The 27,142-nt window shown below is 45.2% G+C and overlaps 1 protein-coding gene across 3 annotated transcripts in view; it reads left to right on the forward strand.

Annotated features, from left to right (window-relative positions):
- Positions 1 to 27,142, forward strand: part of JADE1 (jade family PHD finger 1) — a 74,519-nt gene that overhangs the window by 11,698 nt on the left and 35,679 nt on the right. For 2 of the 3 annotated variants that reach the window (XM_075929967.2, XM_075929964.2), the window contains exons 2-4: positions 1,537 to 1,614; positions 26,463 to 26,545; positions 26,660 to 26,734. In XM_075929967.2, the coding sequence (XP_075786082.1) occupies positions 1,563 to 1,614; positions 26,463 to 26,545; positions 26,660 to 26,734 (210 nt within the window). In that variant the 5' untranslated portion in view covers positions 1,537 to 1,562. The remainder of the gene's footprint in view (positions 1 to 1,536; positions 1,615 to 26,462; positions 26,546 to 26,659; positions 26,735 to 27,142) is intronic. The other variant, XM_075929966.2, reaches the window with a different exon arrangement.

Below are 27,142 nucleotides of genomic sequence, written 5' to 3' on the forward strand. Positions count from 1 at the left end.
TAAGTCCCTTTGGGTTAGATAAATCAGTCTTGTATCCAAGTTTACATGTACTAGTGCTGCAAAAGATGAGCTCCTCCAATACACCTACCATTATTATTATACCAGGTTCCTTGGAGAAGGAAAAGATCATTGGAGCTTTCATTACACATGATCTTTCAATGATGATAAATTAGGAGTTAATTAAAGAAACAAAAATCCCTTACCCATTTTATGCAAGTGTTTTTTGTTTGAGAAGGTTTTTGTATGGTTTTATTGGGATTCACAGCAGCTTTTGGTCAACACTCATTTTTTTCAATGGGAATTGTCCTTACAAAAGTTAAAAGTACTCACAGCAGTTTTACTACAATGAGATAATCATATTTGTCTTTGTGTTGAAGCTGCCATTGGCCCCTACAGCATAGAGCTATTTTCCAGAAAGGTACTTAGGAAATTCTAATTTATATGAGAATCCAACTTTACATTTTTTGCACCAAGCAAGAATCAAAAGCCTTAGGCAGCTTGTTTCTGAATCTGCCCCTGCGGAGTGTACATTGGCATTTTGTTGCTAACGCACCACCCAGTTCTCATTTTCACTACAGTTGATGCATGGCAAATGAAGACTCATTGAATCTGATATACACGCTAGAGTACTTGTCCCTTTAACTCATGGTGAACATGGTTTGCTACATTTGTCATGTTGTTTCCACTTATTAACTTCAATTCTTATAGGCTTTTACATGTCGATGTTCACCAGCTATTGAAAACTTTAGAGAAAATTTAATTTAGAATTATTCCACATCATAAAGCGTTAGACAGTATCCCCTGTGTTCAGAGTGTTGGTGTTAAGATACACATACTTTCACTTCTCAGTGGGTTGTAGGGCAGCGCAGTTTGATAGTTACTGAAAGTTATAACCTAGTAGCTTTTGTATTAAGAATTGGAGGTCTGTCTAACTCCTACAGAACAGGCTTGCCTCAAAGAAACCAGCATAACAATTGGCATTAGGCCAGAGAGGTAATAAAATCATATTCGGGAGGAGGGAACTATTCTCTCATCACAACTATTCTCAGAGAATTGCTGCTCTGTGAATAAATGGAAGATTTCTATCTCTACTGCTCTTAGGCTGGCACCTTCCATGAGGACTAAACTTGATTCAAAAACGTATCAGCCAGTCTATACATTTACAGAGGCAATAATACCGTAATTTGATTTTAAATCTAGAGTCACAGTGGGTGGGGGAAGGTCTAACCCAATGTGAATACTTTTGCTGTAGGTATTTGCCTACTTTAAGACTTCTGAAAACACAAAAATATGCTTTTGCTTCTTGAAATTAATGTGACCACAAGACTGTCATCACACTTCCTTAAATCACATTTTCACCTGCCCATATGATACATATCTAATTACGCATCTTTTGGATGTTTACTGTTTATATTTCAAAGGCTATTTAAATCAATTTATTTTCATTTGTGTGCTGTATATCCTGGAATGCCAGTGGAAACACAACTTCATGGTTGTGTATTATCTTGGGTTAAGTGCTGTCTCATTGCTTTGCAGGCCACCTGCTGTTTCCCGTGGAGATCATGAAACGAGGTCGGCTTCCTAGCAGCAGCGAGGATTCTGACGACAATGGCAGTAAGTGCTCCTCTGTTGTACTTGGAGTGCAGTAGGTTATGTGTGTGTTGAAATCACATTTTAATGTAATATTTTACATAATGGGTTACAGAAAGCTGGGGAACAACGCAAATGTTAGAAAACGGTTCTAAAACAAAATAGTTTCAGAATAGGTGAGCTGTAGATTACAAGAACCCACAAAGCTTGCTGTTGATTATACAGTGTTTGATGATAAAGTTTGACACAAGAAAATAAATTAAAGGTCGTCAGTGGTGCAAGCAATACAGCTTATCATAACAAGATTACAAGAACAGAATTAGCACATTATCAGTTATTAACATTGTTGACTAGCTCAACTTTTAATTGAGGGACAGAGTTTGCTCTAATTTTTTTAATGTTTTCATTCTCTCTTTGTACAATAGGTAGGGTATAATTCTTGTGCTTCAAACTTTTATAAGAACAGTTTTTTGTGCCTATAAAAATCTCTTTTAAAATGAATTATTATTTTAAATTATAATTTATAAACCCTAAGTTTCTCATATTTGTGTTGGTATCAGTCACATTTGAGGACTAACAAATGTTCCCTAACATTTAGGGAAAAAGTATTGATTTGTTCAGTAGCTTGGGTGTCTCTTGACGTAATTCATATGAGCTAATTAAAATATCTTACTTGTTCAAATAATGGGAAATTGGTATTCTTTCATTTTTTAAAAACAATTGATATAAGAGGTGGGGCAGGAATAGTGCTTAGATGCTTATTTGGGCAAGTCATGCAATTTACTTGTATTCTCCAGCTTTGTAACTTATGCAGTTGTCACAGGCATTATCCTGGTTGTAATTCAGTCCATCTGGGTACATGTTATCTGGGATGAAAGGCACTATATAAGTAGAAGGGATTATTGAGCCACATTTTGAGTTCTTCAGTTGAAGCTTAAACCAAAACCCAACGAAGTTATTGGGGAATTTCTGTTGATTTCAGTAGACTTTGACTCAGGCTCATAGGTCCTGATCCTGCAGCAGGACCTACATAGATGGATCCTGCACTGATGAGGAATCTCAGGATGTGTCTACACTGCAGAGCTTAACTTGAAATAAACTATGCAAACTGAACTATGTCAATTGAGTATCTTATTTTGAAATAAAGCACTCTTCCTCCGACTTCCCTTATTCCTCATGATGAGGGTAACAGGAGTCAGGGTAAGAAGTCATCCAGCTTGACGGTATTTTGACACTATTTTGAAATAACTGCTTGCAGTGTAGACAGACGTACCCTTATTGACAACTGTGAGGGTCTGCCCATGCAGACCTGAATATCAGGCCCTACAATGTAACCCTTACATAGGCAAACTATTATTGAAATCAATGAGTGAAAAAAGGAATGGAAAAGGTGGGGAAAAAAAGAAAAAAAACCAACTTTACTAGGAGTTTAACTGAGAAAGGAATAGATAAAAAAAAATTAACGACTTTCAGTATTTGACCTCTTAATAGACCTCAGTATTTGACCTCATGGGGTCCCAGATTTTTGAAAAACCTATTGAGCTATTTTTAGATTTGAAAAAAATCTCATGATTTAGTATTAATTCAAACTTTTCCAAAGAAAATTAGATGAAAAAGAAGCAAACATGTCTTTCTAGCACAAATACAAATTAACCCTCAAAATTCTACATACAATATATTTTTACTAGAATTTTTCTTTTTCTTCTGTCCATCCCCCAACTCTCCCTTTTTTACAATCTCCTTGTATTTAACTTTGATCATTATTTGCTCTATTTTCATGCTACATCTTCTACTCCTGGAGGAATTCAGACCAAAAAATCCAAAATTTTGCATAATTTATTTATCAAAATAATGCAGTATAATCACAGCAGTTTCACTTATTTTGGTAATTTATGTAAACTACCGGGGGGGGGGGGGGGGGAGAGAAAGCGTTCAGCATTTCCTAAACATGTGAAAGTTAATTTTCAAATATCTGGTAACCGAGACTCTGCATTCCAGTTCTAATCCTGGATTTTCATTTAATTTATGTTTCTTTTATTGTGCTCGTTGGTGTTCTGTAGAATTGAATGTCACTTTAAATTGCTTAGACTTTCACACAAGAAAGTCATACTGTTTTGCTAATCGTTGTCCTGCATTTTTTTTAAATGAGTAAGTAGAATAGATCTTGAGCTGTAATCTAATCTCATTGTGCCTTTCTGCTGGGGGGGGACCAAAACCGAGAAAGCACATAGACCTTCTTAGCTGAGGTTTTCCTTATTATCATTTACAATAAGGCTCCTAGAATGGGAGAAATTAACAAACATTAGCACTTGCCTTTTTAGTTGTTAAATTTCTGCTCTGCCTCAGGAACGGAGCCTGTTCACCCAGCCCTGTGCCTCCAAGCCCAGTATTCAGCAACAGGGACAGAGTTAGGTTGTGTCTGCACTTGTGTAGGTTGACCCTCCCAAAACCTGGACTTTCATATCTGGCAAGGTTGTTCCTGGACTAGGGAGTCCTGGCGAGGAGTCCCAGTGGGGTGTGGCTGCCTAGTAGTGGGGCTGGGGACGTGGCAGGCCTGGGAGTGTGGCTGGGGATGCAGCAGACAAGGTAACAGGCCCAGGGCTGTGGCAGTTCAGGCTGCTGGGGCTACAGCCGCACAGTAGCCTGACAGGGGTGGGAGGCAGCCAGGGCCAGCAGCAGGGAGGTGAGGTGAGTGGGGGGATGGTAGCAGGGGACCTCTGTTGGTCCAGCAAATTTCCTCTCTTGTGGTCAGTCATGTCCCGAGGTTGCTGGACCAGAGAGGTCCAACCTGTACTTGCTTTGCACGTGTGAATGCTGCTTTGTCAGCAGTAGTGCACTCCTACAGACAAATTGAAACTCAGTCGTTGGGGGTAAAAGTATTTTGTCTGAAAAAGTGCTGACAAACAGCTTTCATACACACTGACTTTTTTTAGCAACTGGACTGTGTCAACACAGCCTTGTTGCTAAAAGCTGCATAGGGTATGTGATGGGGTTCACTCATAGATCGTCCGTTGATTTATCCCCCTGGTGTGCTAATCGTGCCACTAACACCTGTTTTTCTGTTCTCTGGGGCTTCCCACCATCCTGTCCTGTTGGACCAGACTAGGCACAGAGTTGGGGTTACTGTCCCCCTTGCAGAGCAGCAGACGCTGAACTGGTTCAGTTCCAAGATGGCTCAACTGTAAGAGCTCAGCACCTGGGAAATCATTACCCAAAAGTGATCAAATCCCCAAATAAGTCCATCTTTCTCGGTGTAAAAGTTTTACACAGGAAAAGTTCATAAGGTCAGCCCTCTTTATCAGTGAAAGAGAGCTGCACAGCTGTTGCTTCCCTCTGGTAACAGTTATTTATACTTGGCCTGATAATAGGGTTTTTATTAAGTACAAAAAGTAGGATTTAAGTGGTTGCAAGTAAAAATAGTCAGATCAAAATAAGTTACTAAATTAAAATGAATATACAGATTCTGAAGATTGTAGTATTAAAACTCATAAGTTACATGAGATATTTTGTCTAAAGCATCTGAGTTATGCATATTTATAAGCACATTTTCATAAGGCATGGAGGGGCCCCATGACAGTGTAGCTTGAATCTCTCTCACTCATTCACATGCAGGCAGGTGCCCATCCCCATCCCTTTAATGCAGGGGTCGGTAGTCATTTCAAACCGAAAAGCTAAGCTACATCAAAATTCAGAACCAGTGGTCAACAAAGACCTGTATAAGAATGCCCATTTGCATGACTGAAAAAACATAAAATTTAATATTATTGATAATTGACACAATGATTAATAATAGCATAAATGAAACATTTATGAATCAAATGAAAAAGTACTTACAGACTTTATTTAACGGGACGTCTGCTGTTGCATCTTTTCGCACATTTCTTTGAAGTTTACATCAAAACTGGTCAAATTCAGCTTCATGCTGTCTTCTGTCAGTTTTATAGCATGGGAATGTGGGTGTGCAGGAGTCTGGATTGGAGTGTTCGAGGGGCTCAGCAGGAGATTTGGGTGTATGATGGACTCAGGGTTGATGTGTGTGGGATACAGTAGTGTTGTTATGCTTTTGCCCGATGAGAGCTGGGCCCAACTGGGGACTTGTTGTCCCGGCTTCATTTTTAAATAAAGTAAAATATTATGTCTAACACAAAAGGTTTCCACATTGTTTTTATTTACGGCGTGATTGGGGAACCTTTTTTGGGTTGGGTCCACTGACCCACAGAAAAATCAGTTGGGGACCACACAAGTAAGAAGCAAAAAATCCTCCCCAAACCCCCAACCCTCACTGATGTGGCCTTCGCTCCCCTGGTGCTCCAGCCTGGTGGTGTGTGGGAGTGTAGGGGTAGGGAGGACTGAGGTTCAAGACTCAGGCCAGATTTACTCTTTGGAGTTCCAGGGTTAGTGGATTTTGTGGGCTCCCCTAGGCTCTGAGGTGGGGCCAGAAATGAGTGATTAAGTGTACACGACAGGGCAGCCAGTGGATGGGAAAGGAATGGGGGTGCAGGATCTGGGTGGTAGAAGGGGGTGAGGGTGCGAGGTCTGGGTGGGAGATAGGGTGCAGGAGCAGGCTCGGAGTAGAGTGTCTGGCCAGGGGACCAAGAGTGGCCGGGGGCAGGAGCAGGCTTACGGGCAGGGTGTCTGGCTCGGGGATGAGTGGGTGGGCTGGGATCTGGGCATTGAGGGGTCACTTGTTTTTGCTCTGCATCGCAGGAACCGTGTAACACCTGCTGCTCCCATTCGCTGTAAGGAAACCTTCAGGAAGTTTTGCAGGGGAAACTTCCAGGAAGTGTGTCCCAGGGGAAGGAAAAGGGCAGTGTGCACAGAGCCATTTTTGATTCCTTTTGTTCCCCACATGCCAGGGGGAAGGAAAAAGGCAGTGCATGCTTGTTCCCTGCATGCTGGATCCAGCGGGGAGGTTTGGGGCTTTCTCCTCCCTCCTTCCCCCCCCCCCCCCCCACCTGCAGGAAGCCAGCGCTGATGTTCCAATCTTGCGAGGGACCATAAGGCTGTAGCACCAGCGCTAGCTCCTTGCTGCGGGGAAGGCCGGGGGGAAAGGGAGGCTCCAGAAGATCCATATCGGGCTCCCTAGTGACCCATATTTGGCTCACTAGCCATAGGTTGCCAACCCCTGCCTTAATGTCTCTTCATGGACACATGCATACCCAGTCCACACACAATGATCTGCTTTCTGCTGCTGGCTGTTCCCAGGCAGCAGATGTGTCCAAGTTGCCATGGAAGGGGCATGTGTTCTCCACAGATTTCTTTGCTTCCCTATTTTCTGTGGGTGAGCCAATAAATCTATAGAAAGAATAAATTCTGTGACCGCATAGGGTACAGAATTCCCCCAAGGGTAATCTTCATCTGGTGTTTACTTTTGACCCCTTTCTGCTGGTTCTATCCTGGACAAAGTAAAACCTTAACTAGATAATTTTTGAGTTGAACTTTAAAACTGCAACAGTTGACTGGGTCTCAAATTTAGTAGAACAAGTTGACTTATCTGTTGTTAATTATATCACTGATTTAATATATTGTCATATTCAGGTCTTCAAAAGTGAAGATGTATTTTTCTAATAATCATACTCGTTATTTGTAAAAAGAGTCCAACACATGCTGGTCAGAGGTTTTAGACAACTAGCTTAGCTAGGATTAAAAAAAACCTGTGTTTTTATGTCCACTGTGACTTAAAGGAATAAAATAGTTCTTTGCTATTTATTACGCAGTATATACTAACAAAATGTAATCACCTCTCTGTGAGATGATAAAACATAATTTAGTAATAGATCTTGTAGAAGAGTTCAAAAATACATTTGTTCATTTATTTGATAAATACCTGTCAGAGTATATTAATAGTTTTCCAACTATTCCAAGTATACACCACTTCCTTCTCTCTTGCTTTTATTGCATATTCTGTCCAGGCTTTACTTGGTTTCACTTTTCTTTACGGTAGTCTAAAATTACTCTGTAGTTTTGAGACACAAATCCAGCATGCCCATTATGGTAATCTGTAGACTTCAAATAAAAAATTTCCCATGAGATTGGAGATGTCTGACATAGTGATGAAATCTCTATGACTTGTCCTCATGGATGCTGAAGCCCCCCAGAAGATATCACCTGTGTTTGCAGTTGGTCCCAAACCAGCTTACTGCATCTTCCATTTTTGTGTTCTCTTAGGTAATCTCTTCCTGTAACACACACAGCTCTTCACAGCTGGGCTTTGTTTTCTGATCGACTATAAGAAGCACTGGGACATACCTGCATGTCCTGTAGGCTAAAGTCAGGACCCTCCTTGTTTCCAAGCAAGAAGCAATCATAATGGTACATGTCTGGAAGTTGGCAGAACTGGTCAATTTCCGAAAACATTCTTGCAACTAATTCCATCCACCAGAAATCCAGGGAGTGGCAGAGCTAATGAGTTACTAGAATTGCATACTTAGCATGATTGACATTCTGGAACTAATATACCCATGCCTTACTCATTGCACTCTTAATATAGTAAACATCTCAGACAATAATAAATGTTTGAAGAATCAGTGTCTTAGGTCTTTTTCTCCAAGTTATGAATTTGCTAGTGAGTGGGTTAAGAGATCTTACTTTCTCTGCTTCACCTTCACCTAATGCTTCCTCCTCTTTTGTCAGATTATGAATGTCTATTGTTGTTATCTTAATTTCCAGAGTCAGACACACAATTATATTACCAGTAGTTTATTTGTTCCACTTCTCTGGTAGTACTTGTGACATTTATTCTGCAATTTAGCTAGAGATTCCCTGTGTGATCCAGAATTTTCTGAACTTTTGGCCTCCACTTTTTGTAGAAAGATTTCAAGCTTTTTACAAACCATTTTTCTACTCAAAGACTCCAGAAGCACAAGACAATTAAATTTACCATTCCAAACAGCTGTCTTCTAATTGAAAAATTAAAATTTTAATCAACACTTAGTTGGAATCCTCTTGCCTAACATCTGCTTCTCATCAGAGTAACTAGCGCCTCTTGACCTTCATTGAGCTTAGGGCATTGAATGGTGCAGTACTACAGCTTTAGAATTTGACATTGCTGTCACTGAACTAATTTGCAAAATTCCCATTGGCATTAATGGGTAGGGTCAGCCCCCCCACCTCCCAGCTGTTAGACTATTCATCCTTGCTTGTGGGATTTTCAATGGACAACTCAATGGGAATATGTCGTGAAGCATCTTGGCTTCAGTTTGAGCCTGACTGTGTATAATTTAGGGCTAACTTGTCCATTTTGACCCCTAAGTGGCTTATCCTAACTGGACCCTTAATACCCTCCCTGATAGCTTTTTACTTTAAAGGGAATATAGGTGCTTTATTCTCCTGAGTGCAGAAGCCTCAAAACTCACAGGGCGGTGGTAATAATAATAATAATAATAATAATACATGCTTTTTCATTCATTATTAATTATCATTCATTTAGACTTAAATAAGAAGGTAGAGTTTGTATTTTAATATTTTTCTTATTTTAAAAATCAACATAATGTGGTGTGATTATGTGCATTTGGCTTCATGAGTAGAAGCAAGGCTGTGATTTCAGATACTGCATTCTCAGAGAATAGGAAACATTGTACCAGATAATACAGGACTATGTAGCACTTTAAAGACTAACAAGATGGTTTATTAGATGATGAGCTTTTGTGGGCCAGACCCACTTCCTCAGATCAAATAGTGGAAGAAAATAGTCACAACCATATATACCAACGGATACAATTAAAAAAAAATGAACACATATGAAAAGGACAAATCACATTTCAGAACAGAAGGCGGATGCGGGGGGTGGGGGGAGGAAGGTAAATGTCTGTGAGTTAATGATATTAGAGGTGGGGAAAGGTAGGTGTCTGTGAGCTAATGGTATTAGAGGTGATAATTGGGAAGCTATCTTTATAATGGGTAAGGTAGTTGGGGTCTTTGTTCAGCCCCCCGCGGAGAGTGTCGAATTTTAGCATGAATGACAGTTCAGAGGATTCCCTTTCAAGTGCAGATTTGAAAGTCTTCTGGAGTAGGATGCATGTGATTAGGTCGTTGAGACAATGTCCTTTCTGGTTGAAATGGCAAGAAACTGTTTTTTCTTTGTGATCCTGTCTAATATCTGTTTTGTGGGCATTGATCCTTTGGCGAAGTGTCTGTGACATTTGTCCAGTGTACATAGCAGACGGACTCATAGTCTCCTATAGACAACCACCTAACCTCAAGATGATTCTTACCAACAACCACAGGACATACCACACTAATACCAACCCTGGTACTTTCCCTTGCAACAAACCCCGTTGCCAGCTTTGTCCACATATTCACTCTGCTGATACCATTATTGGGCCTAATCTAGTGAGTTATAAGATCAAGAATACGTATTCCCGCGCATCCAGAAATATAATTTATGCTATCATGTGCCGAAAGTGTCCGTCTGCTATGTACATTGGACAAACGTTTCAGACACTTTGCCAAAGGATCAATACCCACAAAACAGATATTAGACAGATATTTGCCCTATAAATGGCAAATATGGTTTCATGACCGTGGTAACTGTTGTGACATAATTTGTGTTCTTAATTATCATTGAGTTTTCAATACAAGACTTCTGTTCTAGAGATGTTAAGTAGTGTTTAATAAGCTAATCAAGTAGTCAATGGAATTACTTGATTAGTCAGTAGGGGGTTCACTGCAGGTCTGCTTTTTTAAATGTAGCACCGGTTTCTGCTTCCTCCCGCTGCCTCTGATACAGAGGCAGTGGAGGGAGGGGAGGAGGAAGCGACTAGTCAGGTAGTGACCTGACTATCTGATAAGCCTAGGTTTATCGGGTAGTTGACTACTCAACTAGTCTCTTATATCCTATTCCATTCAATTATTGAACTTACCCACCTTTGTTTAGATAAGATCTAACAAGATCACATAATGATATGGATGCAAATACTGACGGTACTCAAATAGACATTCAAAATCTGCAGTTAGAATAACAACAAAACTTCAGAAACACAAGAAAGGTGAGAGAATCTTTCCTTGGATCAATTTCTTTTGGTGGAAGAGATAAGCTTTTGAGCTTTACAGATTTGACAGAGAGCTCTATGAAGCCCAAAAACTTACCACTTCACCAATGGAAGTTTGTTCAATACAATGTCTTACCTCATCTACCATGTCTCCTCATATCCTAGGACCAGCATGTCTACATCCATATTAGAAATAAAATATCAGAAATGACTGCAGTGGAATGATGTCACAATAGGAAAGAACTAAAGTGGACCCTTGAGTGGGAAATATCCCATAGGATCAATTAGTTCCCCACACTTCGAGAGGAGTGCCACATAATGAGGTGTGCATATTCAAAGTGCCACGATCATTGTCAAAGATAATTAAATATTCAGATACATATTGTTGAGAGAGGGGAGAACAGGAGGCTACCTGCATTAACTTACTCTGGATAGTGTAAATTCACCATTTTGTTTTAGTGCCTCATGTAATGTAATTGTATGAAATTGCTGTAAAGTCACCACAGGGATCATACAGTTCAAAAGCAGTAATTGGACAATTACTGATGACATTTTATTTTTGTGCAACATAGACATTGATTAAGAAGTGGAGGTTGTTGCTTTTTATGTTTTGATGATCAGCTTTTTTTGATTGCAAGGATCAACAAATCATAATATACCATAAATTATTAGTATTGTCATGAAGTCCCAATTTCATTAATGGCATACATGAGGCTGATGGATCAGCAAATCCTCTCCAGCAGCAGAAGCACAATGAAAGGGACTCGGATTGTGTTTGCATTCAGACGTTATATATAGGTAGGTCCTTACCATATTCATAATCCATTTTGGTCAATTTCTTCGTCATCTCTCTCTCTCTCTCTCTCGCTCTCTCATTTTTTTTTTCCTTCTTTGAGTGCTTGTTCATGTTGATTCCAATCAGGTGTACATGCACCGCGTGCACGAACGTCAAAAAAAAGGTCTCCCGATTCCATCTGACCCAAGAAATTTTCTTCCCAGTCTTTTATACCAAGCCACATTCTAGTGCTAGACAGAGAGTGCACATGCTGGATGCGAGAAGGGCCTTAGCCTTTTACATAGATTGTACCAGACCATTTCAAAAGTCCACGCAGATGTTTGTGGCATTGGTGGAGTGTCCGACAGCGGACCTGATCTCTATACAGTGAATATCATCCTGGATAGTGTGGTGCATATGCATCTGTTACAATCTAATAGAGGTCCCGCCCCCACCGGTCACAGGCCACTCAAGTACGGCATAAGCCTCATCAACTGCTTTTGTGGTACGTTCCCCTGAAGGAGATCTGCAGGTCTTCACGCCATACGTTCATGGCCTACTCCGCGATTGATACATTTTTCCAGCCAGTTATGCACCCACCTTATAGTATCCCCATCTCGGTTGTATTTCCCTAGTTTATTGATAGGAAGGTCATGTGAGACCGTTCAAATACCTTACTAAAGTCTAAGTATACCACGTCCACTACTTCTTCCTTATCCACAAGACTTGTTATCCTATCAAAGAAAGCTATCAGATTGGCTTGACATGATTTGTTCTTTACAAATCCATGATGGCTATTACCTATCACCATTTTCTTCCAGGTGTTTGCAGATGAATCCCTTAATTACTTGCTCCATTATCTTTCCTGGCACAGAAGTTAAACTGGCAGGTCGGTAGTTTCCTGGGTTGTTCTTATTTCCCTTTTTATAGATGGCCACTAGATTTGTCCTTTTCCAGTCTTCTGGAATCTCTCCCGACTTCCATGCTTTTTCAAAGATGATAGCTAAAGGCTCAGATACATCCTCTATCAGCTCCTTGAGTATTCTAGGGTACATTTCATTAGGCCCTGGTGACATGCAGATATCTAACTTTTCTAAGTCATTTTTTTAACTTGTTCTTTTTTATTTTAACTTCTAAATCTACCTCATTTCCAGAAGCATTCACTATGTTAGGCTTCTTGTCACCATCCATCTTCTTGATGAAAACCAAAACAAAGAAGCCATTAAGCACTGAACACATCTTGAAGAACACCAGTTACGTTACGAGAACAGGTAACTGTCTTTTTCTGCGGGACAACAGAGCAATGTCATTGTGTCATCTGTGTCCTCATGCCACTGCTCTGCCAACATGCACGGTACAGGGCAGCCCACTCAGTGCCAGGACCCCTGTGGGGTCCTGCCTCAGGAGCACCCCCAGCTCGGCAGTGTGCGGAACCCAGCCCAGGAGGGACCCAGCATTCTGCTGCAGGTGGGGTGAGCGCAAACAACGGCTGGAGCCTGGAGCGGGGGTCTACCCTTCTGCCACACAGCGGCCTGTGCCCAGCGACTCACCTGCTTCTAACTGGAGCCGTTCTCGCTGGCGGGCGGCCTGGGGACCATGGTGGTGATAATGAGCACGGAGCTGTAGTGTAGCATCTTTCTTTCTTCCCACCTTCTCTCACTGACCCACGGCTGAGCCATTCTGCTCCAGCCGGAGGCGTCCCAGCTCTGCCTTTGGCCATGTGGCCTGATCTGAAACAGAGGGAGGCCTGCGAGCAGCATGGTCTGCAGTGGCAGGACACGGTGAGCTCCTTGCATGCTCTGCTCGTGGCTTCCTTGCTCCTGCCCTTCCACCCAGCCAGCTCCCTCACTCACCAGCTCCAGCTCAGCTCCCTCCTGGTCCCCCCACAGCACGGAACTTGCACTGGCGCTCTAGCCCCTCACCCCACTGCAAGGTTGAAGCACCAGCTACCTGTGGGGGAAGCCCCGTGGCTCTCCATGCACTGTCACTTCTCTTTCCCCTCCCCTGGCTGGGGAAACAGTAGCACAGGGACGTGCTTCAAAGAGGCTTTTCCTGCTAGTGTGGGTATGGGGTCTCAGCTAGCGGGGGATGAGTCTGAAGTGCCACTGCAGGCTCCCAGCGCGGCCCCAGCCTGCTCACTCACTGCCCTGTTGAGATCCCGCATCCCCAGCTCCCTCACACACTGCCTTGCTGAGACCCGGCACCCCAAGCCCCCTCACACGCACCCTCTGCCAAGTAGCAGGAAAAGCACTCTTGAGGGCGGGGGGCTGGACTCGATGACCTCTCGAGGTCCCTTCCAGTCCTATGATTCTATGATTCTATGAAGCATGTCCCTGCGCTGCTGTTTCTCCCAGTGGCAGAGGGGGAAGGGAAGTGGCAGAATGCAGGGAGCCTCGGGCCTTTCTCCCCGCCCCCTGCAGAAAGCTGGTACTGGTGCTTCAACCTTGGGGCTGGGGGTCTAGAATGCCAATGTGGGCTTCTTCCAGTGGGGAGGAGTAGAGGGAAGCTGAGTTAGGGAGTGAGGGGGCTGGGTGGAAGGACAGGAGTGAGGAGCCATCAGCAGGACCCACTTTGGGCTGGGCCATGTGGCCGAAGGCAGAACCAGGACTCCTCTGGCCAGAGTGCGGAAGCTTGGCCATGGGTCAGTGAGAGGGGAAGGGAGGTGGCTATTTTGCTACAGCTCTGCACTCACGATTACCACCACAGTCCCCAGGCTTCCTGCCGGCGAGAGTGGCTTCGGACAGAAGCGGGTAGTTGTTCGTGCTCACCCTGCCTGCTGCAGGGCACTGGGTCCCTCCTGAGTTGGTTTCTGTGCACTGCTGAGTGGGGGGAAGGGGAGCGCTCCTGCGGTGGCATCCCAGAGGGGTCCTGGCACTGAGTGGGCAGCCCAGCTACGTGCATGTCGGCAGGGCAGTGGCATGAGAATGCAGATGACATGATGTCACTCTATCGTCCTGCAGGAAAAAGACCCCACACCTCCAACTCCCTCACACACTCCCTCCACTAAGACCCTGCATCATTTGCTCCTGCCCCCTCCTGCACCCTCCCCACTGACCAGACACCTGCCCCTAGCTAGGGATGTAAGCAAGTAGTCGACTACCTGATAAGGGAAAGTTTATTGGGTAATCAGCTGGAGTATCGACTTCTCGCTTCCCTCCCCCCCTTGCTGCCTTTATGATATGCAGCAAGAAGTGGGAGGAACAGGAGCTGGTGCTGAGGGAAGCTGGTTTAAAATCCGGTTTCCCGCAGCACTGTCTCCACAGTGCCATCTGCCCCCCTGCTGCCTTTATCAGAGTCAGTAGGGTGGATAGGGGAGGCTGCTCTGGCAGAAGCCTCTGTCCGCTGGGGTCCCAGTGGGAAGCTAGGCTCCCCCCACAGACAGGGGCTGCTGCCACCAAGCAGCTCCTGTTTGCAGTGGCCCAGGCTGGCCGTGCGTAGGGGCTGCTCTGGCAGCAGCCCTGGCTGTGAACAGGGGCTGCTGGCCGCCAGCCCTGTCCACCGTGAACAGAAGCTGCTCTGACAAGAATGGGTTGCTGGACTCCGTGTGAACCAGGATTGAGCAGTCCTGGGTCGTACTGTTCCATGATGCTTCACCTCTGCATTTTAAATGTAGTAAGAGCCCAGTGGCTCTTACTATCCTTAAAATGCAGAGCCTCAGCACAGGTGGCTCTGCATAGCGGTCCTTGTTGACTAGCTGTGCAGTCAATACAAATTGTATCGACTACATGAGTAGTTAGATAACCATAATTTAACATCCTTAGCCCCAGCCTGCTCCTGAAGGCAGCATAGAAGTAAGGGGTGCAATACCATGACCCCCTAAAATAACCTTGTGATCGCCATGTAAATTCCTTTTGGGTGAGGACCCCTAAATTGAGAGATGCAGGTTTCCCTGTGAAATCTGTATAGCATAGAGTGAAAGCTCATGAAAGAACGGATTTCACAGTCAGTGATGTATTTCTTATGGCTGTGAATTTGGTAGGGCCTTACATATAGGAGACAGTATGTAGACTTATGCATGTGCAGCTGAGTCTTTACTAAGTACAATTGGGAAATTAGCCTCAGATACTCAGCTATTATTTTCTTTCTGCCTCTCAGGTTGGATCTTTATCCTGTAGTTTGATTATTGGCTGGTTGAGGTGTGTCTAATATAAGGCTTTATTGTGAAGTGTGGCCGCTCAGGCAGCAGACAGGCAGACTAAGCATTTTCTCTAACTTCTCAGGCCCCAGATTTTTCTGACAGAATGTGGTGTTGGCAGCAATGTCCACTGTACCTCAGAGCAAGTCTGGAAAAAGTATTGGCAGCTGAAAATGCCAGCACTTAGCAAAAACAGCAGTCAGGCAAGCATTCATGTCAGAAATGTTTTACACTGTTGTGCTGCCTGGTATACTGATGTAGCAGAGTTGTATTTATGGTAGGAAAAGTGTGTTCAGATTCCCAGTGTTCTCAAGATCTGAAGTGTTCAGAGGTGGTAGCAGCCTCTAGTTCACTTAAGGTACTGCTAGATGCCTGGCAGCTGGTTTTACCGTAGTGTTATGCATGATATACTGTATAACTGAGTATCTTCTTGCCAATAGGAATGTTAAAATGTGGTTAAATAGGTAACCATGTAACCACTGAAAATCTCAGCGGTTACATGCTGCGGGCACTACAGTATACAGGCAGTCCCCGACTTACGCGGATCCGACTTATGTCGGATCCGCACTTACGAACGGGGCTTTCTCGCCCCGGAGGTCGGGGCGAGAAAGCCCCGTTCGTAAGCTGCTCCGGTGCCCCTGGTCTGCTTGAGACCATCTCCAGCAGACCAGGGGCACCGGGCGGGTTCCCGTGCTTCTGAGGCTTTGCCAGAGCAAAGCCTCAGAGGCGCGGGGAACCGCCGCTGCTGCCGCTTCAGTCTGGGCGCCTGTGGTCTGCTGGGGACGGTCCCCAGCAGACCACAGGCACCCAGACTGAAGCCGCAGCCGTGGCGGGGTCCTGCGCCTCTGAGGCTTTGCCAGAGCAAAGCCTCAGAGGCGCGGCACCCCGCTGCCGCTGCGGCTCTGCTCCCCGTGTCCCTGGTCTGCTGGGGGGGGGGGGGCGCAGCTAGTGTGCTCCCCCCCCCCAGCAGACCAAGCTTTTGTTTTGGACTCTGGGGCAGAGCAGCTGGGGACTACTGGACCAACCCGGCAGCACCCCAGCTGCTCTGCCCCAGGTCCTGATTCAGCCGCTGCTGGTCAGTTTCAGCAGCGGCTGAATCAGGACGCCTGGGGCAGAGCAGATGGGGTGCTGCTGGGTTGGTCCAGTAGCACCGAGCGGCGCTACTGGAGCAACCCAGCAGCGCCCCAGCTGCTCTGCCCCAGGCGTCCCAAGTCAGCTTCTGCTGAAACTGACCAGCGCTGACTACAGGAAGCCCCAGGCAGAGTTGCTCTGCCCCGGGCTTCCTGGAATCAGCTTCTGATCAGTTTCAGCAGCAGCTGACTTGGGGACGCCTGGGGTTCTTAAGTTGATTCTGTATGTAAGTCAGAACTGGCGGTCAGTTTCAGCAGTGTCTGAATCTGGACGCCAGTTCCGACTTACATACAGATTCAACTTAAGAACAAACCTACAGTCCCTATCTTGTACGTAACCCAGGGACTGCCTGTAAAGCTTAAATAAACTTTACACTGCAGAGCCTGTAGTGAAGCCTCCCCTGGAGTTTTTCCCAATGAAACATTGTAGTGGTAATAAAAGGCCTAGATTAATGTGAGAAGCCCTTAGATTTGGAAGAAATGGATGAGGTCTAATCAGAATGATATAACCCACTTTGACACCCACAGAGCATTTTATTAAAAAAATGTTTGATAGGGGTTCTCTGTTCCCAGTAATAGCTTGGTGATTTGTATGCTTAACTCCCAGTAGATGTTTCATGTTAGCTACTTAAATACATACATTGCCTTTTAATAGGTAAATATAGGTACCGTAGGAGTATATATTTGTATCTAATTTTCTGATGATAATTGGATTGTGTATTTTGGGAAGGTTTTGTTAGTTCTGAAGACTTAAAAGTATATCACTATGATTTTATTTGTAGGTTGAATACATTATTTTTATCACTGTCCATAATAAATTGTTATAGTCATCCATTAGTTATAAAGATTTCATGTTAACTTGTAAACCAGGCTTGTGAAGATGTGTTTTAGGGTCAAGCTGCTCACAGAACAATTTGTACTTGGGGAAGGAAAGAGATGTTAGGATGAAGGATTCTGGTTTTGATTACTTCTACACTCAGGTTGATGTGCTGCAATGGCTGTTACTTTCTGTTCTTTGGGATGGTGTATTTCAGATTCATATACAGGCAGTCCCCGACTTACGCGGATCCGACTTACGTCGGATCCGCACTTACGAACGGAGCTTTCTCGCCCCGGAAGTCGGGGCGAGAAAGCCCCGTTCGTAAGCTGCTCCGGTGCCCCTGGTCTGCTGGAGACCGTCTCCAGCAGACCAGGGGCACCGGGCGGGTTCCCGCGCTTCTGAGGCTTTGCCAGAGCAAAGCCTCAGAAGCGCGGGAACCCCCGCTGCTGCCGCATGAGACCCGGTGCCTGTGGTCTGCTGGGGACGGTCCCCAGCAGACCACAGGCACCCTGACTGAAGCCGCAGCCGCGGGGGGTCCCGCGCCTCAGAGGCTTTGCCAGAGCAAAGCCTCAGAGGCGCGGCACCCTGCTGCCGCTGCGGCTCTGCTCCCCGTGTCCCTGGTCTGCTGGGGGGGGGGGAGGGGCAGCTAGTGTGCTCCCCCCCCCCAGCAGACCAGGCTTTTGTTTTGGACTCTGGGGCAGAGCAGCTGGGGCGCTGCCGATTGGTCCTGCAGTGCCCGTGGGCACTACTGGACCAACCCGGCAGCACCCCAGCTGCTCTGCCCCAGGTCCTGATTCAGCCGCTGCTGGTCAGTTTCAGCAGCGGCTGAATCAGGACGTCTGGGGCAGAGCAGATGGGGTGCTGCTGGGTTGGTCCAGTAGCACCCCAGCTGCTCTGCCCCAGGCGTCCTCAAGTCAGCTTCTGCTGAAACTGACCAGCGCTGACTACAGGAAGCCCCAGGCAGAGTTGCTCTGCCCCGGGCTTCCTGGAATCAGCTGCTGATCAGTTTCAGCAGCAGCTCACTTGGGGACGCCTGGGGTTCTTAAGTTGATTCTGTATGTAAGTCAGAACTGGCGGTCAGTTTCAGCAGTGTCTGAATCTGGACGCCAGTTCCGACTTACATACAGATTCAACTTAAGAACAAACCTACAGTCCCTATCTTGTACGTAACCCGGGGACTGCCTGTAGAATGTGAGTCTTGGCATGTACAACAATTCTGGAGTAACCATTTGTCATTAATCTTCTATTTATTATAGAATAAATTTACGTAGTATACAAGCGAGATTTCCTTAAGGTAAATTGCTTAGTTAGGAATGTTTTATTTGTAAAATCCCCAGTGGTGCAGACTTTTGATATCTCTATTTTAACTACTTATTTATTTTTACAAACACAGGAGTTTAACTGTAAAATATTATCTTAATCTTTGATGTCTGTGCCAGTCTCAATCAGTCTCGGGTTTTTCTCTTTCTGAAACTGGAGGAAAGTGTGAATGACCATTGGGAGAAGACTATTTTTTAGAATCACATTGATGACATAGAAGTTGTGAAGCTTTAATGCTGAGGATTTGTTTTGTTTGAAAAATACCAAGAATCTCTCTAAAATGCATAGATTCATGTGTTCCTTAATTCATCAATGGCACATATGTTACAAAAGCACCACATTGTGTCTAGACAAGCTCCACAACTTTTATTTTTACAATGCGAGAGAACCATTTTCCTGTAGTCCAGGAGCGTCTTTCAGTACATGTAACTGGAAATAAAAATCAGGTAATTTATCAGTGAAATACCAGTAATTGTGAAATTTTTCTTTCAGTGATTATTCAGAGATCCCTCTGCTACTCTCTGCAAATTTCTAGTAAAGGGTGGAAATAAAAAGTGATTTGACTTTCATGCGTCCTTCTTTTCCCTCTTGCGTTTTTTAGTTATTTCAGTAATATTGTTTCTGGTTTACTCGAAGGGACAGCTTGAATTAGTCAATTCCCCATTGTTGAAATGCCGTGGCATAATTCTTCTTCCATTGAATATCTTGCCAGTGATTTCATTGGAAGTAAAATCCGATCTTTCCTTTTACAAAATATAGGGAGAAGTTGTATTTAATCCTGTTGTCACTTCTTTTGCTCCTGCAGTTTGTTTGCATTTGTGTTTCTAAATGGTGTTATCTAACTCTATTGAGGTTTACATCTGTTACACTATAAGCTTAATTATTTAGTATGTGTGTGTTTATTCATTGATTGTATGGTTTTTTCCCTACTAAAATGAAATGTGTGCCAATGGTCACTTCTGTTAACTATAATTGCCTATCCTAATGGTCAGTAAAATCTTAATTGAGCCATAAGTTCCCTCATGTTTGTTGCATGATATTAAAAACAGCCTGTTCTATTGGCCAGAAATCCACAGTCCCATTGTAGATGTTATTAAAAGCTAACACTCTATATTCACCAGCTAAAGGGTAGGTTGAGGGAGGAAACAGTCATCCTGGAATTATGTACAGGCAGTCCCCGGGTTACGTACAAGATAGGGACTATAGGTTTGTTCTTAAGTTGAATTTGTATGTAAGTCGGAACTGCTCCAGATTCAGCTGCTGCCACTGAAACTGACCAGCGGCTGACTACAGGAAGCGGGAGGCAGAGTTGCTCTGCCCCCAGCTTCTTGGAATCAGCCTGATCAGTTTCAACAGCTGCTGAATCTGGAGCCTGGGACAGAACAGCTGGGGAGCTGCCCGGTAGGTTCCCACAGGACCAACCCCGCAGCACCCCAGCTGCTCTACCCGAGGCGTCCCGCAACAAAAGCCTGGTCTGCGGGGGGGGGGCGGGCGTACTAGCTGCACCCCCTCCCCCCCAGCAGACCAGGGAGACCCGAGCAAAGTCGCACAGGCGGAGGGACCCCGCTGCCCGTGCGGCTTTGCTCCTGTCTCCCTGGGGTGCTGGGGGAGTGCCCCCCAGCACACCAGGGAGACCCGAGCAAAGCCGCACAGGCGGAGGGACCCCACCGCCTGTGTGGCTTTGCTCCTGTCTCCCTGGTCTGCTGGGGGGGTCCAGCAAAGCCGCTGGACCCCCCCAGCAGACCAGGGACACCCGAGCAAAGCCGCCGCCTGGGCAGCTTTGCTCGTTTGCCCAGGAGCAAAGCCGCCCAGGCAGCGGGACCCCTGCCGCCTGGACGGCTTTGCTCCTGTCCCCCTGGTCTGCTGGGGGGGGGGTCCAGCAAAGCCAGGCGGCGGCTTTGCTTGGGTGTCCCTGGTCTGCTGGGGGGGTTCAGCGGCTTTGCTGGACCCCCCAGCAGACCAGGGAGACCGGGAGAAGCTTTTCTCGCCCCGGAGGACATGGGCGGCGACCCGCTGCCCGTGAGCTCCGGGGCGAGAAAAGCCCCGTTCGTAAGTGCGGATCCGACTTAAGTCGGATCCGTGTAAGTCGGGGACTGCCTGTAATGAACTTAATGTTGTCCTTCATTTTAGGAACTTGCTACAGGTTGGAGTAGGGATGTAATAGTGTACTCGATAAACCAATAAGCAAAAGCTATAGGGTTAAAGCTTATAAGGTTAAAGCTATAGACTACACACATTTCCCTCCCTCCACTTGCCAGTAAATTTTTTTAGCAGGCTGGCCAGCAGCTCAGCTCAGTCCTGCCTTGTGACAGGTCTAGGCCCTACCCCTGCTGCGGCTCTTTATTTAAAGTATTTTAAGAGCTGGGCGGGCAAGCAGCCCGGCACAGTTCCAACTTGTGCTATGTCCAGGAGCTCAAACCCCTCCTTGACAGGGGTGCTGCCACCTTGCACTGCTGCCTCTTTATCAGAGGCAGCAGCACTGAGTGACAGGCAGCCAGTCTGTGAGGAGAGCTGGTTTTTAAACTGGCTCCCCTTGCGAACCAGCTCCTGCCTGGCACCCTGTGCTGCTGTCTCTGATACAGAAGCAGCAGTGTGGAGTGGCAGGGGGCTCCTTGGGAGAGAAGCCAGAGCACCCTGGCTGCCAGCCCCACCCCCAAGGATTATAGAATAGTTGAGTAACCGATTAGAATTCGTGAGATTACTCGACTATTCAATTAACCAATATTTAACATCCCTAAGTTGGATCTCCCTGATCCTGCACTCTTGGGACCTGACCGGTCCTGGATGAGGGATTTAGCTGGATCACGGGAGGTCATATCTGGCTCCCTTGCTACCAGTTCCCCCCAGCCCTGCTAGTTTCCTAACCGGCTCACCCTGGCCACCAGCCTTGCTGCCTACTGGCCCCCCCCTCCCGCATCTCCTTCCCTGCTATGCTGGGCAGTACAGCTCCCTGTGCAACGGGGTGTGCTGAGCTCCTGGCCTCATGGGGCAGGTAGCTCCGCTGCAGAGCCCTGAGCTCCTGGCCGTGCTGGGAAGCCCCACTGTGTTGTGCCTGGCTTCCCAGTTGCGGTGCATTGAGGAGCTCAGCCACCAGCCCCCCACCAGGACTCTCTGGTCCTGGAACACCTGTGGTCCTGCCAGACTGATGGATGTTGCCGGACCAGGGAGTCCCAGATTACAGAGGTTCAACCTGTAGATTCTGTCTGAGAAAATATCAACCACTAATATACTCTGAAGTGGTTTAATTTGAATTATTCCTCCCAGAATGGGTAATCTTGTGTAAAGTTTCTATATTAACATAAGCATATAAAAGCAACTTAGGAAATAGTATTAAGATTTAGGAAATGATAGGATTTAACTCTTCATGCAGCACTAAGAGGTCAGGCCAATGGCCTAGCTGTAATGTTCTGCACTATTAATGTTAACAGAATTACATTTAAGATTTTGCTTTGTTTTGTAGTTGCTGCTAGTAAGAGAGCTGAGAAATGTTTTGAATTAACCAAAGGGGAATTAATAAACAAATGCAGACAGAAGATAAACCAAGGATTATTTCTGCTCCACACCTCCAGTAGCTTTCCCAAGGACACACACACAATCTGAAAAATCTATCCATTAGCAGTTTGTTTAGAAAAAGCCATATGCTTGCTTACTGTCAACCTCCAATTGATGTAAACTTATCACTATAGTTGAATTAAAGCACACAGTTAAACATCCAGAAGTATATCACGTTGCTAATGTAATTTTGCCAGATGTGTGCATCACTTGGGAACAACTGTACCAATCTTCCAGAGTTAGTAGCTGTTATTTGGTAGAAGCTACAGAATATTTCATCTTGTTAGTGGAGTTGGTCATTCTCTCAGTACCCTGAACACCCTTACCCACCCCAAAACCCCCCCAGTATGTAAGTGGAACTAGCAGTCATATCCACATACGGATTAGACATCTCAATTCAGTTAGATTGCTGCTGCAACAACCTAATTAGCGAACTGTTTCAATAGCTGTGATTGTAGTGGATGAGAGATGAATATTTTTGAGGTTGGAAAAATGTCAAGATCTGGACAACTGGGTGCAAATATTTGTGCGGCTGTGTATCTTAAAGAAACATGGCCACTTGGAAAAATACTTCTATCTGAATTATTTTTACTTATATCTTTAACAATAACATCCAAATATTATAACTGAAAGGGACTAAAGAAAAATAGTGTACAGGCAGTCCCCGGGTTACGTACAAGATAGGGACTGTAGGTTTGTTCTTAAGTTGAATCTGTATGTAAGTCGGAACTGGCGTCCAGATTCAGCCGCTGCTGAAACTGACCGCCAGTTCTGACTTACATACAGATTCAACTTAAGAACCCCAAGCTTCCCCAAGTCAGCTGCTGCTGAAACTGATCAGCGCTGATTCCAGGAAGCCTGGGGCAGAGCAACTCTGCCTCGGGCTTCCTGTAGTCAGCGCTGGTCAGTTTCAGCAGCGGCTGACTTGGGGACGCCTGGGGCAGAGCAGCTGGGGTGCTGCTGGGTTGCTCCAGTAGCACCGCTCCTCAGCGCTACTGGACCAACCCAGCAGCACCCCAGCTGCTCTGCCCCAGGCATCCTGATTCAGCCACTGCTGAAACTGACCAGCAGCGGCTGAATCAGGACCTGGTGCAGAGCAGCTGGGGTGTTGCCGGGTTGGTCCAGTAGTGCCCAGAGCGGCGCTGCAGGACCAATTGGCAGCACCCCAGCTGCTCTACTCCAGGGTCCAAAACAAAAGCCTGGTCTGCTGGGGGAGGGGCACACTAGCCGCGCAACCCCCCCCCAGCAGACCAGGGACACGGGGAGCAGAGCCGCAGCGGCAGCGGGGTGCCGCGCCTCTGAGGCTTTGCTCTGGCAAAGCCTCAGAGGTGCGGGACCCCCCCACGGCTGCGGCTCCAATCCCGGTGCCTGTGGTCTGCTGGGGACGGTCCCCAGCAGACCACAGGCACCCGGACTGAAGCGGCAGCAGCGGCGGGTTCCCCTCGCTTCTGAGGCTTTGCTCTGGCAAAGCCTCAGAAGCGCGGGAACCCGCCACTGCTGCAGCTTCAGTCCCGGTGCCCCTGGTCTGCTGGAGACGGTCTCCAGCAGACCAGGGGCACCAGAGCAGCTTACGAACGGGGCTTTCTCGCCCCGGAGCTCGCAGGTAGCAATCCGCCACCTCGACCTCCGGGGCGAGAGAGCCCCGTTTGTAAGTGTGGATCCGACGTAAGTCGGGGACTGCCTGTAGTGTGTTTTTTCCCCATTCATTTGTTTTGTGCATGTGTCAGTTCTTTATGGTTAGTTTAGCTGTTTATCTTAGATAGCCAATTAGGTTGAAATTCCTTTTTGCTGAGGTCCAGCAGAAGACCATTTCATCACTTAAATTTCAGTTCCAGGCTCAAAATAGGTTTTTAAGGTGAGTAAAGTGTTACATAAGCTTTGTATTAACTTTCTGTATGTAAATGAATCATCGTTTGTTACTTTCCTCTGTTTTGTGTGAATCTTTTTCACAAAAGGTATCAGAGGTGTGATTCTAAGACAAAAGACTACAAGAACAGCAAGGAGAACATGGTCAGGGGAAGTACCTGCAACAGCTTCAAATATACATATCTGTGTAGGTGCTCCACTGAGCGCAAGCACTTGTGCTCTCTGGACTGGAGATTATAAATAGCAACATTTGCATTTCCACCTTTTTGCAGAGTAGTGCCTGTGCTCCCAAGAGAGGGCATATAAAGAGGTGCAGGCATAAACATTATTACATTTTACATGGATTGTGTCTCTTTATATCACTATTTTCTGATGGGATTATCATAGAATACTAGAACAGGAAGGGACCTCAAGAGATCATCACTCCAGTCCCCTGTCCTCATGGCAGGACTAAGTACCAATCATAAAGGATAAGATTTCCGTCTAGTTGCTACACATATTGACTCAATTTATGCCACTGTGAACATTCTCTGTACTATCCATTGTTTGCCCATCTGTAACAGAGCATTATTTTAACCAGATTTACAATTGTGTTACTGGCTGAAGAAAGGGGAAGGCCAAATGCAGTAAAAGAATAACTAAGTGAATACTTCTGTCCAGCAGTTCTCTCTTTTGAGTGACAGTCTTGTGAAGAAATTTTACATTGAAAATAATATTGTATGTGCCCAGTAGAAGGATTACAGACCTGTTCTTATTCAGTGTTCATTGCCACACTACTTGTAAATCACTTTATGTTTCTGTTGAGTGATGTGAGCAATACATGGGCGGCAGCTGAATGCTATACATTGCTCCCAGCACTTGCTGGCCCAGACAGCAGTGAAGCGCGCATTAACCCTAAGGCTATCATCCCAACCCTGCTTTGTTAATGATTAAGGCTCAGAGCTGTGGAATTGTTGCAGAGCTGCCTCTGTTCATGTGCATGCTTTGATCTCCTCATCACACCCTCTGTGTCAACTACTGTGCTTCATTTTTCCAGTCCTTCCTCCTCCATCATGCTGATCTAGCCTCTTGTCCTTTCACCATTGTCATATACTTTGACTTGGGTAACATTTACATACTTTGTTGTGTCAATAAAGTATCATTAAATTAAATTGATTGGCACAGGCTCACCATAAGAAGGTTTTGGTCACAGGTTGGCACAGCATTTCTAGTAGAACAGAATCTCCTCTCCCTCGCCTCCCCCCCACATCAGTTAGGATAATTTTCCTAAAAGCAGATAAAGGCATCCACTCTGTATTGAAGAATGCTGGGGATGGGAGAAGAAGTTGGTCTTGAGTATAGTGACTGAAGACTTTTACATATAAAAACCTTATGACCGTGCTCAGTAATTTCCTAATGACAGGAGACAGACATCATCATATAGGCTACGTCTAGACTACAAGCCTCTTTCGAAACAGAGCATCTACACTGCAACTACTTCTTTCGAAAAAGCAAGCCGCTTTTTTGAAAGAGAGTACCCAGGCACTCTGGATGCTCTCTTTCAAAAAAGTCTTGTTTGCATTCAAGAATGCCTTTTTTTGAAAGAGCACTTTCAAAACCTCGTAAAATGAGGTTTACCGCGGTCGAAAAAACTGCCGCGTTCTTTCAATTTAATTTCAAAAGAACGCGGCAGCAGTCTAGATGCAGGTGAAGTTTTTTTTTAAAAAAAAAAAGGTTACTTTTTTTTAAAAAATCCTGTAGTCTAGACACACCCATAGAGTTAGGGCTCCTGAGTGTGGAACAGCTTTCTGTTTTACCTTGAAAAGGTCTCCGTCCTAAGAGAAATCATAGGGACAAATTATGTTCTGCATTGATGTGCTGGGATACCAGTACATTATCATTAAAGATTTCATCTCAGGCTATCCTGTCTTCGCAGCTACTTGTTAATCCCAAGGAAGCGATTTGTGTTTGGATTGATATTGCTCAAATAAAGAACTTTTGTGCTGCAGCTTTTCTAAAATGATGCCTATAAAAGTGGTCATTTTTGTGAAGTCAGTGAATGTAGTCGAAAGAATAAAAACAAGACATGGAAGTGATCATAGAATGCTAGAGTGAGCCAGCAGATTTTTGTACAAGCTTGTTCATTATGAAACATTCTTTTTGAAGTGTGTGATAAGACTGTGAATGAATCTTTCTTGACTTACTTGAGAAGTATCGTGAAAGTCAAGTTGGCCCAGTTTTGTGAGCAAAGTCCCTTTCTGCTTGATGAAAGCACTTGCTTCAGTAGATCATTTTTATACCATAGGTTTGTCCACCTGGTCCCAGCATTCCAGATCTCGACACCGGAGGAATTCATGCTCCAGATCTGAAGACCGAAAACCTTCTGAGGTATTTCTGAAATTGTACTTGCATTTTGCTCTGTCCAGTAAAACACACTCATGCCTTGTTAAAGAATAGATTTCTTCCTAATGATATTTTCTTTCCTTTTCTGCTCCATCTCAGCTGGCACCCAGCAACCTTTCCTCTGGCCAGGAGATCAGGGAGTTCAGCTGCTGCCACAGTCACTGCCAGCACCAAGTTAGTTTTTAGCCATGAATATTGGGCTAGTTTGACACCAGCCCAACATAGCTCTGAAACTTTCTTTCTTTCAGTGATTTGGGTTCTTTGTTCTTGATTTATGGTGAACAGTAAAAGTTTATTTTTAGCAGTTTCATGGTCTTTATTTGGCCTTAATTAATAATTTTTATTTGCTAACAGACTTGTCAAACGAGACATCTGTCTCTTTTAAGCTTCATACTCAGCGCTTTCAGGAATTCAGATAAAGGAAGGAATATAAATCAATGTTAACTTCTTGGGTGGGTCAGTTGTAAGCACAAATTGCATGTAACTCATTGCTTCAAAGTTTGCAGATGCCCTTGCCTGAACTGGTCTGAGAAAATCATTAGACCTCGGGCTCCATTGTGGCTGAAAACAAGGTGTTAGATT

Source organism: Pelodiscus sinensis, chromosome 4 (assembly GCF_052426305.1).
Source record: "Pelodiscus sinensis isolate ZL-2025 chromosome 4, ASM5242630v1, whole genome shotgun sequence".
Classification (NCBI taxonomy): domain Eukaryota; kingdom Metazoa; phylum Chordata; order Testudines; family Trionychidae; genus Pelodiscus; species Pelodiscus sinensis.